This window comes from Rhinopithecus bieti, unplaced genomic scaffold (genome assembly GCF_001698545.2).
Source record: "Rhinopithecus bieti isolate Rb0 unplaced genomic scaffold, ASM169854v2 scaffold_15133, whole genome shotgun sequence".
In the NCBI taxonomy this organism is placed as follows: Eukaryota; Metazoa; Chordata; class Mammalia; order Primates; family Cercopithecidae; genus Rhinopithecus; species Rhinopithecus bieti.
In genome coordinates, this window is record NW_016808815.1 from 771,657 (window position 1) to 785,564 (window position 13,908).

Below are 13,908 nucleotides of genomic sequence, written 5' to 3' on the forward strand. Positions count from 1 at the left end.
CAGCTACAAGTACATCTTCGGTTACTTTTCAATAATATATAAATGAAGTTATATAGCTGAAATATAAATGGAGTTTTACAAATGACTTTATTCTACAAATAACCTAACTTTCATTGATTCTTTAATTTAACAAATAGCTATTAAGCACAAAGTAAGTTGAATATCTGGAATAAAATGAATTATAAATACCAGATGTGCTGGACATGGTGGCTCACGCCTGTAATTCCAGCACTTTGGGAGTCCAAGGTGTACAGATCACTTGAGGTCAGGAGTTCAAGACCAGCCTGGCCAACATGGTGAAACTCTGTCTCTAGTAAAAACACAGAAGAAATTAGCTGGGCCTGGAGCTGCATGTCTGTAATCCCAGCTACTCAGGAGGCTGAGGCACGAGAACTGCTTGAACCCAGGAGGCCAAGAGTGCAGTGAGCCAAGATCATGCCACTGCACTCCAGCCTGAGCGACAGAGCAAGACTCTGTATCGGGGAGAAAAAAAAATAAAACGAAAAAACCTCATGATTCCTGCCATCAAGGATTCTACAAGCTAGGGAGGGAAAAGGATACATGAACAAACAATAACAACATCTAAAACTGTTAGACTAGACTTATGTACTATATACACAATAAGAATAAAGAACAACAGGAGCTGGGCATAGTGGCTCACACCTGCAATCCCAACACTTTGGGAGGCCAAGGCAGGAGTATGGCTTGAGCCCAGGAGTTTGAGACCAGCCTGGGCAACATAGTGAGATGCTCTCAAAAAAGGAATAATATAATAAATAAGGAACAATACAGTTTTATTTATTTTTTTCATATTTACAAAACTCAAAAATATTAAAAAAAAAAAAAAAAAACACCTTCTCAAATAATGGACAAATAATAAAAAACTCTCTTACTTGGAAAATCCTTTCCATCTGGATAGTAATATTCTGTGAATTCTATATAAACAGCTGACATTTCTTGTGGAAGATATAGGGATTTTTTATTGCAGCAAATCATGCTTTTGGGGGAAGAACGACATTGTTCTGCTGTAGAGACCTGAAAAGATAAATAAGTTTACTGAAATCACACTGAATAAAAACCTTTCCAAATAATTTATGCAACCCAGACAGTACTTTTAAAACTACTTACAAAATTTTGCTAACGGTTAATTTCCAGTGTAAACTTTATTATATATTGAACTTCACATGGAATTATTTTTAAACACCCATCAACTATTCAGAAAACTCTATAATCTTTTTGGATCCTTATCAATCACAAAATCAACATTGTACAATATTCCTTATAAACTTATTATTGTGAACCCTAAAACAAGAGAGAAAAATAATGATAATGATATTCTATCAGATAATATAGATAAATAAATGGCAGTCAGGACATAGATCCAAGTCCTCAAATCCAGAATGCTTCTCTGTACGCTGTTTAAAATAATTCTTGGCTGGGCACAGTGGCTCAAGCCTGTAATCCCAGCACTTTGGGAGGCCGAGATGGGCGGATCACGAGGTCAGGAGATCGAGACCATCCTGGCCTACATGGTGAAACCCAGTCTCTACTAAAAAAATACAAAAAACTAGCTGGGCGAGGTGGCGGGCGCCTGTAGTCCCAGCTACTAGGGAGGCTGAGGCAGGAGAATGGCGTAAACCCGGGAGGCGGAGCTTGCAGTGAGCTGAGATCCGGTCACTGCACTCCAACCTGGGCGACAGAGCGAGACTCCATCTCAAAAATAATAATAATAATTATTATTATTATTTACCATAATTTCTCCATTACCATGAAAAATAATAGAGTAATATACAGTTTCAGCTTGAGATAATAAAAATTCTGGAGACAAATAATGGTACTGGTTACATAACATGAATGTACTTAACGCCAATTATTATAAAATATATAGATATAGACATAGATTTTTTTTTTTTTTTTTGTAAAGATGGGGTTTCGCCACGTTGGCCAGGCTGGTCTCAAACTCCTGACCTCAAGCAATCCACCCACCTTAGCCTCCCAAAGTGCTGGGATTACAGGAGTGAGCCACTGCACCTGGCCAATATCATTAGGTTGGTGCAAAAGTAATTGCAGTTTTGCCATTACTTTCAATGGCGAATACCTAAATGTGTGTGTGTGTGTGTGTATAAAATTATTATTGTAAATTCAGTTATACCTTACCACAATAAAAAATTAATTTAAAAATAATAGCTATAAACACTTCTGTCAAATAGTTTGATCGCTCAAATTCATTTTCCAAAAAGACTATGTTTTATACACAAATAAATAAATGTGATTCACCACAAACAAAAAAACAAAAACCATATGATTATCTCAACAGGCAAAGAAAATGCTTTTGATAAAATCCAACGTCCCTTCACAATAAAAACCCTCAACAAACCATGAATCAAAGAAACATATCTCAAAACAGTAAGAGTAATCTATGACAAGCTCACTGCTAACATTCTGAAGGGGCAAAAGCTGAAAGCATTTCCCTTAAGGAATGGAACAAGACAAGGATGCCCCCTCTCACCACCCCTATTCAGAATAGTACTGGAAGTTCTAGCTAGAGCAATCAGGCAAGAGAAAGAAAGAAAAGGCATCCAAATACAAAGAGAAGTCAAATTATCTCTCTTTGCTGACAATATGATTCTATACCTAGAAAATGCTAAACTCCATGAAAAGACTCCCAGGACTGATAAGCAACTTCAATAAAGCTTCAGGACACAAAATCAATGTAAACAATCAGCAGTATTTACACATACCAATAACATTCAAGCTGAAAGCCAAACAACAACAACAACAACAAAAATCCTAGGAATACATCTAATCAAAAAGTAAAAGATCTCTACAAGAACTGGCCAGGCATGATGGCTCACACCTGTAATCCTAGCACTGTAAGAGGCTGAGGCTGGCAGATTACTTGAGGCCAGGAGTTCAAGACCAGCCTTGCCAACATGGCGAAACCCCATCTCTACCCAAAATACCAAAATCAGCTGGGCATGGTGGCACATGCCTGTAATGCCAGCTACTCGGGAGGCTGAGGCATAAAAATCGCTTAAACTCAGGAGACGGAGATTGTAGTAAGCTGAGATCGCACCACTGTATTCCAGCCTAGGCAACAGAAGAAGACTCTGTTTCCAAAAAAAAAAAAAAAAAAACCATACTGCTGAAAACAATCTACAGATTCAATTCATTCCTATCAAACCACAAACATCATTTTGCACAAAATTAGAAAAAATTTTAAAATATTTAAAAATTCATATGGAACCCAAAAAAGAGCCTGAATAGCCAAAGCAACTCTAAGAAAAAAGAACAAACCTGGAGACATTACATTAACTATACTATAAGGAACCAAAATGGCATGGTACTGATACAAAAACAGAGGCACAGATCAATGGAACAGAATAGAGAACCCAGAAATAAAAATGCACACCTATAACTATCTGATCTTTGATAAATTGGACAATAATAAGCAATGGGGAAAGGACACCCTATTCAATGAATGGTGCTGGGATGACTGGCTACTCATATTTAGAAGAATGAAACTGGACCCCTACACCTTCTACTATATACAAAAATTAACTCAAGATGGGTCAAATATTTCAATATAAGAGGTCAAACTATAAAAGTCCTAGAAGAAAAGCTAGGAAATACCATTCTGGACACAGGCTTTAGCAAAGAATTTATGGCTAAGACCTCAATGGCGATCACAACAAAAACAAAAATAGTCAAGTGAGACCTCATTAGAGAGCTTCTATACAGCAAAATAAACTATCAACAGAGTCAACAGACATCCTACAGAATGGGAGAAAATATTCACAAATTATTCATCTGACAAAGGTCTAATATCCAGAATCTATAAGGAACTTGAACAAAAGTCAACAAGCAAAAACCAAACACCATTAAAAAGTGGGCAAAGGACATGAACACACACTTCTGAAAAGACGTATGTACAAACAAAAACAGGCATATGAAACAATGCTCAACACACCAATCATCACTAATCATCAGACAAATGTAAATCAAAACCACAGTGAGATACCATCTCAGATACATCAGTCAGAATGGCTATTATTAAAAAGTCAAAATACAGATGCTGGTGAGGCTGCAGTAATGCATGTTCTGACTTATAAGTGAGAGCTAAATGTTGGGTACACATGCAGACAAAAAAGGAAACAACAGACAGTGGGACCCCAAAAGGAGGAAGGGAGGAAGGGGAATAAGGGCTGAAAACCTACCTGTTGGGTACTATGCTGACCACCTGGATGATGGGATCAATCACACCCTGAACTTCAGCATCATGCAATATAAAAATATAACAAACCTGCATGTGTACCCTGAGTTTACAATAAAAGTTGAAATTTTTTTAAAAAAACTATTAGTTTTAAGGTTATGGTTACATTTTTTTCACCCCCCAAAACCAGCTAACTACATCAAAATTTATATATTTAATATTCACGGCGGACTTCCCAGCCCCACTCCTGTCGGGATTGTCGCGGACTGCTATCAGGCAACTCGCCCCGAGAGCCCCACCGGGGGACTCTGTCGCGCCTCCTTGCGGAGGCCCGACCAGACCCTCCCTAATCCAACCTTCTTCCTTGAAAAGCTAAGGTGACAAAATAAATTTGCAGTTTGCTTCCTAAAAAAAAAAAAAAAAAAAAAAAAAAAAAATCCACAAAGTTCAACCAACAAAGTTTTATCAGTTTCATTTATTTGTATTAATTTAGTAGACCCAGGGATGTATGTTCTTTTTTCCATTCATCATTCAATAGACATATATATGTCTCACATGAAGTAGAATAATTTTTCAATGGTTTACTTATATAAACTGCCTAACCAATTTTTTTTTTTTTTTTTTTTTTTTTTGAGATAGAGTCTCACTCTGTCATCCAGACTGGAGTGCAGTGACACAATCTCAGCCCACTGCAACTTCTGCCTCCTGGATTGAAGCGATTCTAGTGCCTCAGCCTCCTGAGTAGCTGGGACTACAGGCGTGCACCATCACTCCCAGCTAATTTTTGTATTTTTACTAGAGAGGGGGTTTTGCTATGTTGGCCAGGCTGGTCTCTAACTCCTGATTTCAGGTGATCTGCCCACTTTGGCCTCCCAAATGGCTAGGGTTACAGGCATGAGCCAACGTGCCCAAATTGATTAATCAATCATTTTAATTTGTATAGTCTTTACAAATTCAAGTCAGTTCCTTATAGTATCTAATTAAAAAGCTTTTCTCTGCATATATGGAAACAAATTCTTTTCAATTCAAAGTGTCAACTTATTTTAACAACAGCTTCTTTTTTCCTTTAGTAGTTAAAAACCTATTCAAATTGGGACAAACATACTATCTTATGTTCTTCTACTTACTTTTATTTGGTTTTGTGTTTAGCGTGGTTGTGTATATACATATGTGGGGTTTCTTACTATATTTCACTTGCAACCATGTGGGATTATAAGTGATTCCTCTTTCTCATTTCCACATAAATTTATTTAAATCCTAAAATTTACAGTCTTTTAAAAAGCTGAAGTATATGGTCATGCACCATATAATGACATTTCTGCCAATGACAGGCCACTTATAAGATGCGGATCCTGTAAGATTATAACAGAGCTTTTATACTGCATTTTTACTGTATATTATCTTTTTTTTTTGAGATAGAGTCTCCCACTGTCACCCAGGCTGGAGTGCAGCGGCGCGATCTCGGCTCACTGCAAGCTCCACCTCCCGGATTCACACCATTCTCTTGCCTCAGCCTCCCGAGTAGCTGAGACTACAGGCGCCCGCCACCACGCCCGGCTAAATTTTTGTATTTTTAGTAGAGACGGGGTTTCACCACCGTATTAGCCAGGATGGTCTCGATCTCCTGACCTCATGATCCGCCCACCTAGGCCTCCCAAAGTGCTCGGATTACAGGCGTGAGGCACCGCACCTGGCCTTTACTGTATATTTTCTATGTTTGGTAAGGTTTAAATATACAAATACCATTGCGTTACAACTGCTACAGTATTCAATACAGTAACATGATATACAGGGGACTACTAGGAGGAATAGGATATGCTATATAGCCTAGGAGTGTAAGTAGGCTACATACCATCTAAGCACAGTTTATGATGTTAAGCAACACATGATTGTATATCAAATGTAAAGAAAATAGTAACTGCACAATGAGAAAATAACTGTTAAATCAGAGTTTCTAAACATTGGCACTTCTGACATTTTAAGTTAGATAATTCTTCATTGTGGGGAACTGATCAGCACATTGTAGGATATTTGGCAGCATCACTGGTCTTTACTCACTAGAGGTCAGCAGCATGTCCAGTTGTGACAAACAAAACTATCTTCAGATATTGCCGAATCCCAGAGGGGAATAATTGAGTTAAATAAAATCTTTTCACATAAAACTAAGTCTCAAAGCCATCGACTTATCAAAATAAACCAGAACAATTTAAAAATGATAAAACAAATCTAGAAATCTTTTATTTGTTAAGAATAGGTCATATATTCTTATCGTGTTGGTCTCAAACATCTCAATTAGACCATGTTAGGTGATTATAAGGTGAGTAAGATTGTTAGTATAAATAGGACAGAGTTCTCAGCTATAGAATTATATTCACAGTATAGCCAACACAGTATATACAGTATACTGTAGTTCTGTAAAGCAAAAAAGGCATTTTAGATCCTTCCACAGAGACTATTGTGTAATAACGAAATTGGTATCCCTCTGATCCTGTTCCTGGGAAGCAACTAGGAATTGGAATTTCCTACTTATGGTGGGCCCCTGATAGTTTGGATATTGTCCCCTCTAAATCTCACGTTCAATTGTAATCCCCAGTATTAGAGGTAGAGCCTGGTGGGAGGTGTTTGAGTCCTGGGGGCAGATACCTCATGGCGTGGTGATGTGCTCACAATAGTGAGTTAGCATGAAGTCTAGTTGATTAAAAATATGTGGCACCTCCCTGTGCCACTCTCTCTCTGTCTTGCTTCTGCTCTTCACATGTGACGTGCCTGCTCCTGCTTTACCTTCCACCACGTGTAAAAGTTCCCTGAGGCCTCCTCCCCAGAAGCTGAGCAGATGCCCACATCATGCTTCCAACACAGCCTGCAGAACCATAAGTCAATTAAACTTCTTTTCTTTATAAATTATCCAGTCTCAGGTACTTCTTTATAACAACACAAGAACAGCCTAACACAGCCCCTGACACCACAGCTGATAGTTTATAATAAAACGATGCAGGGTGGAGCTGGCCATACTTGATAGCCCAGTTGCATTTACAGAGTGGGAGCTTTGGGTAATCTGATTACTAATTCACCTAGAGATTGAATAAAACCTCATGAGCAATACTTCATGCATATTGTTAAATATCCATCCATCCACATATTTACACATCTATGCATAGGGTTCCACATTCTTAGAAAGCTAACAAGTCCTGAGGAAAAGTTTCACATTTCAAGTGCTCCAAGACTCTGTCTTATTACATCAGTGTACTGTGGAGGTGATATGGTTTGGCTGTGTCCCCACCCAAATCTCATGACTGTGACTCCCACAGTTCCCACATGTTGTGTGAGGAACCTGGTGGGAGGTGACTCAATTATGGGGGCGAGTCTTTCCTGCACTGTTCTTGTGATAGTGAATGAGTCTCACAAGATCTGATGGTTTTAAAAATGGGAGTTTCCTTGCACAAGCTCTCTCTTTGCCTGCTGCCATCCACATAAGACATGACTTGCTCCTCCTTGCTTTCTGTCACCATGGTTGTGAGACTTCCCCAGCCATGTGGAACTGTAAGTCTATTAAACTTTTTTCCTGTATAAATTGCCCAGTCTTGGGTATGTCTTTATCAGCAGTGTGAAAACGGACTAATACAGTAAATTGGTACTAGTAGAGTGAGGCACTGCTGAAAAGACACCTGAATGTGGAAGTGACTTTGGAACTGGATAACAGGCAGAGGTTAGAACAGTTTGGAGGGGTCAGAAGATGACAGGAAAATAAGGGAAAGTTTGGAACTTCCTAGAGACTTGTTGAATGGCTTTGACAAAAATGCTGAAAGTGATATGAACAGTAAGGTCCAGGCTGAGGTGGTCTCAGATGGAGATGAGGAACTTGTTTGGAACTGGAAGCAAGGTGACTCTTGTTATGTTTTAGCAAAGAGACTGGCAGCATTTTGCCCCTGCCCTAGAGATTTGTGGAACTCTGAACTTGAGAGAGATGATTTAGGATATCTGGTGGAAGAAATTTCTAAGCAGCAACGCATTCAAGGGTGACTTGGGTGCTCTTAAAGGCATTTAGTTTTATAAGGGAAGGAGAGTATAAAAGTTCAAAAAATTTGCAGCCTGACAATGGTATAGAAAAGAAAACCCCATTTTCTGAGGAAGAATTCAAGCCAGCTACAAAAATTTGCATAAGAAGAACCTAATGTCAACCCCAAGACAATGGGGAAAAAGTCTCCAGGGCATGTCAGAGGTCTTCATGGCAGCCCCTCCCATTACAGACCCAGAGGCCTAGAAGGAAAAAGTGGTTTCATGGGCCAGGCCCAGGCTCCCTGTGCTGTGTGCAGCCTAGGGATTTGGTGCCCTGCATCCCAGCTGCTCCAGCCATGGCTGAAAGGGGCCAAAACAGAGCTTGGGCCATAGCTTCAGAGGGTGCAAGTCCCAAGCCTCGGCAGCTTCCACATGGTGCTGAGCCTGCTGGTGCACAGAAGTCAAGAATTGGGGTTTGGGAACCTCAACCTAGATTTTGGTGGATGTATGGAAATGCCTGGATGCCCAGGCAGAAGTGTGATACAAGGGTGGGGCCCTCATGGAGAACCTCTGCTAGGGCAGTGTGGAAGGGAAATGTGGGGTCAAAGCCCAAGTCCCTACTGGGGTACCTACCACCTAGTGGAGCTGTGAGAAGAGGGCCATCATCCTCCTGACCCCAGAAGGGTAGATCAACTGACAGCCTGCCTGGAAAAGGTGCCAACAGACACTCAATACCAGCCCGTGAGAGCAGCCAAGGAGAAGGGTGTACCCTGCAAAGCCACAGGGGCAGAACTGCCCAAGACCATGGAACCCACCTCTTAAAATCAGCATGAGATGCATGTGAGACATGGAGTCAAAGGAAATCATTTTGGAGTTTTCAGATTTGACTGTCCTGCTGGATTTTGGACTTGCATGGGTCCTGTAGCCCCTTTGCTTTGGCCAACTTCTCTCATTTGGAATGGTTGTATTTACCCAATGCCTTGTACCCGCACTGTATCTAGGAAGTAACTAAATTGCTTTGATTTTATAGGCTCATAGGCAGAAGGGACCTGTCTTGTCTCAGATGGGACACTGGACTATGGACTTCTGAGTTAATGGTGAAATGAGTTAATACTTTGGGGGACAGTTAAGAATGCATGATTGGTTTAGAAATGTGAGGACATAAGGTTTGGGAGGGGCGGGGGCAGAATGATATGGTTTGGCTGTGTCCCCACTCAAATTTCACCTTGAATTGTAACTCCCACTACTCCAACATGTTGTAAGAGGAAGCAGGTGGGAGGTGATTGAATTATGGGGATAGGTCTTTCCTGCGCTGTTCTTGTGGTAGTGAATGAGTCTCACAAGATCTGATGGTTTTAAAAATGGGAGTTTCCCTGCACAAGCTCTCTCTTTGCCTGCTGCCATCCATGTAAGATGTGACGTGCTCCTCCTTGTCTTCTACCATGATTTTGAGGCTTCCCCAGCCATGTGGAACTGTATGTCCAGTAAACCTCTTTCTTCTGTAAATTGCCCAGTCTTGGGTATGTCTTTATCAGAAGCATGAAATGGACTAATACAGAGGAGAAAAAAAGACTCTGCCTTACGCTTCTCTTCCTATGGCTGGTTCTAATTTGTATAATGTGACTACAATGGATGTGACTTTAATATATTTCAGTGGTTCTGTGAGTCTTCCTAGTGAATTATTGAACCAGAGGGTAGTTTTTGGAAACTCCCAAGTTGTAGTTGGTGTCTGCAGCCTTTGTTTTTGTTCTTCCAATTTTTGCTTTAGGTTCTTGGGGTACATGTGCAAGTGTGTTATATGGATAAACTGTGTGTCACTGGGGTTTGGTGTGTACATAATTTCACAACCCAAGTAGTCAGCATAGTACCCGCTAAGTAGTTTTTCAATCCTCACCCTCCCCCGACCCTCCACCCTCAAGACCCCATGTCTACTGTTTCCCTCTTTGTGTCCATGTGCACTCAATGTGTAGCTCCCATTTAAAAGTGAGGATATGCAATATTTGGTTTTCTTTTCCTGTATTAATTCACTTGGGATAATGGCCTCCAGCTGCATCCATGTTGCTACAAAGAACATGACTGCATTCTTTTCATGGCTGCATAGTATTCTGCGGTGTATATGTACCACAGTTTCTTTATCCACTGCACTGAGGATGGGCATCTAGGTTGATTCTATGTCTTTGCTATTGTGAATAGTGCTGCCATGAACGTACAACTGCACATATCTTTGGTAGAAAAATTTATATTCCTCTGGGTATATACCCAGTAATGTGATTGCTGGGTCAATTGGTAGCTCTTTTTTAAATTCTTTGAGAAAACTTGAAACTGCTTTCCACAATAGCTGAACTATTTTACCTTCCCACCAAGAGTGAATAACCATTCCCTTTTCTCCACAACCTCACCAACATCTATTTTTTGTGACTTTTTAAGTTATTAAAAAGTCATTCTGAGTGATGTGAGATGGTATCTCACTGTGGTTTTGATTTGCATTTCTCAGTTGATTAGTGATGTTGAGCATTGTTTCATATGCTTGTTGGCTGCACATATGTCTTCTTTTCAGAAGTGTGTGTTCATATCCTTTGCCCACTTTTTAATGGTGTTTGGTTTTTGCTTGTTGATTCAATTTCCTTATAGGTTCTGGATATTAGACCTTTGTCAGATGAATAATTTGTGAATATTTTCTCCCATTCTGTAGGATGTCTGTCGACTCTGTTGATAGTTTATTTTGCTGTATAGAAACTCTTTAATGAGCTCTCACTTGCCTGTTTTTGTTTTTCTTGCAATTACTTTTGAAGTCTTCCTCATGAGATCTTGGTCAAGGCCAATGTCTAGAATTCTATTTCCTCAGTTGTCCTCTAGGGTTTCTGTAGTGCTGGGCTTTACATTTAAGTCTTTCATTTCATCTTGAGTTAATTTTTGTGCGTGGTGAAAGGACAGGGTCTAATTTCAGTTTTCTGCGTATGGCCAGTCAGTTATCCCAGCAACATTATTAAATAGGAAATCATTTCCCCAATGCTTGTTATTGTCGACTTTGTCGAAGATCAGATGCTTGTAGGTGTGCAGCTTTATTTCTAGGTTCTCTAATCTGTTTCATTGGTCTATGCATCCATGTGTTTTTGTATGAGAACATGCTGTTTTGTGTTGGAAGCATTTAGGCAAACTTAAGGGCTGTGCCTATAAAGTTAGTTTGGCTAACTCTGAGTAACCATATGATCAAAAATTAATAAACTGATATTTTCTATGCCATCTAATATGGCCATTTCATAAACCTTGTAAAGATGTTTTAAATAAAATGATAGCATTTATTTAAAGTTTATTTGAGTTGCTAAGATGAGATACTAAAGTGTTTATGAGAAGATTTAACTGGAAAAGAAAACATACCTGGTATATATTGAAATCTGCAAGTCTAACCACAACAGAACTAGACATTAGCTTAGCTTTTGATTGCTGAGATAATACTGAAGGTGTTCTGCATGTCCCTTTCAGAGGGTAGTCCTTCTCTGTTGGAAACAAAAACACCATTCAATTTGTTGCAAAATTATTTTTAAAAGTCACTCTTTTATTATTAAGGCAGGTACTAGAAATTCATGTGAATACTAATTTCTCAAACAAGATAATATTTGTGGACATACTTTATAAATTACAAAGTAATACAGGATGTAAGTTATTGTGATTATTATTCTTTTAAGAAGAATCACACATGTCACATTTAAGTTACTCTTCTACAAAAACTTTGGAATGGGATTCTTGTTAAAAAGGAGATATTTACATAGAAGGAGAAAGGGCAGGGTATGGGGGAGGGGAGGGCAGGGAAAGACAATGGGTGAATAGTGAATACAAAGGTACAGCTAGATAGGAGAAGTAAATTCTAGCATTTATAGGGTGACTATGATTAATAATAATTTATTTTTTCAAATAGCTAGTCAGAGCAGATTTTGAATGTTCCCAACATAAAGAAATAATGTCTGAGGTGATGAATATGCTAATTACTCTGCTTTCAGTGTTACACATTTGTATACATGTATCAAAATATCACACTTCAATCCTTACTGGGCCAGCAAAAAAAAAAAAAAGAAGTAGTATCACACTGTACCTCATAAATACGTACAATTATGTGTTGACTAAAAAAAAAAAGAGAGACATCTTCTAGAAAAATTCTACTTTGTGTGACTATTATTGGTTGTATTAATTTTAAAAGTGCTTAGGTCCACAAGCCTATGTTGGTCTGAGCGAAGGATGCAGGGGTTTAGACATTAATTAAAAATACTTGGCTTAGGACAGGCAGTGGCTCATGCCTGTAATCCCAGCACTTTGGGAGGCTGAGGCGGGTAGATTACTTGAGGTCAGGAGTTTGAGACCACCCTGGCTAACACAGTGAAACCCTGGCTCTACTAAAAATCCAAAAATTAGCAGGGTATGGTGGCACATGCCTGTAATCCCAGATACTTGGGAGGCTGAGGCAGGAGAATCGCTTGAACCCAGGAGGCGGAGGTTGCAGTGAGCTGAGATCGCACCACTGGACTTCAGCCTGGGAGACAGAGTGAAACCCTGTCTCAAAGAAAAAACTTGGCTGGGCACGGTGGCTGATACTTGTAATCCCAGCACTTTGGGAAGGGCCAAGGTGGGAGGATCGCTTGAGGCCAGGAGTTTGAGACTACACTAGGCAACATAGCAAGACCCCATCTCTACATTAAAAAGAAAAACAAAAAAAATAAAACTTGTTTACAGGAAATATTATGATCTCTCTCTCACACACACACACACGAGCACAAACACCCTTAATATTACGGGAATGCCATATGTTATTATAGGTAAAATACCTGTTTGTGTGTGCTGGGGAGAGGCATGTGTTGGGGATTTAGGAGGTGAACCTACATTATGATCCTTCACAGCCTGTTTAAGCATTTCAACGTTGCACTCAAATTCATGCAATAACTCGTTGGCCCATCCATTTTTTGTTTTGGTTGCATCACTAAAATACATCCAATGACTACAACTATCTCCTGTAAAATGAATAACAGGTATTTCATTGAAAAATGTACAATTTTCATCTATTACACTATAGTAATGGTTCCAATGAGATTTAGTCATTTATTCAAGAAAGACTTTGATACCTGAAAAATATACAGCCTTCACCTACATGTTATTCTGAAATATGAGTAAAACATTTGAAACAGAGGGAAAGAATATCAAAAGCAAACGATCTGGAGGAGTTTCTATCTAGTACCCATTCCTAGCAGAAAATCACTAAGATTCAATTTAAAGCCATAGGACTCATCACTCTTCACTGGATGCTCAATTACCTGGTAAACCTCCATTAAACTGAATCCCAGAAAGTATTATCAAAGAAATAAAATTCTTTCATCAAAGATTTGTTATAAAGTTAACTAACAAAAACCTAAACCACAAAATGATAAGACGATAATGATTAAAACATTTAAGAAACCAATAAAACTTCTCAAGATGTACTCAGCCATAGTTATGTTTTTGGAAGAAAAATATATAATCAGAATTATCAGGTTTCTCTGTAGCAATTAAGAAAAATGCACATCAAAGGATTAAGACAATAAAATCAGGCCAGGTGCAGTGGCTCACACCTGTAATCCCAGCACTTTGCAAGGCCGAGGCAGGAGGTGGAGGCTGTAGTGAGCAGTGATCACACCACTGTGCTTGTGAGGCCTTGGATAAAAAAAAAAAAAAAA

The 13,908-nt window shown here is 39.2% G+C and overlaps 1 protein-coding gene across 3 annotated transcripts in view; it reads right to left on the bottom strand.

The window, feature by feature from the left end:
- BLTP3B (bridge-like lipid transfer protein family member 3B) overlaps window positions 1-13,908 on the bottom strand; it is a 116,489-nt gene that overhangs the window by 37,172 nt on the left and 65,409 nt on the right. For all 3 annotated transcript variants that reach the window (XM_017887279.1, XM_017887281.1, XM_017887282.1), the window contains 3 exons: window positions 13,027-13,209; window positions 11,588-11,706; window positions 894-1,035 (listed from right to left, as the gene is read on the bottom strand). In XM_017887279.1, coding sequence (XP_017742768.1) covers window positions 894-1,035; window positions 11,588-11,706; window positions 13,027-13,209 — 444 coding nt within the window. The remainder of the gene's footprint in view (window positions 1-893; window positions 1,036-11,587; window positions 11,707-13,026; window positions 13,210-13,908) is intronic.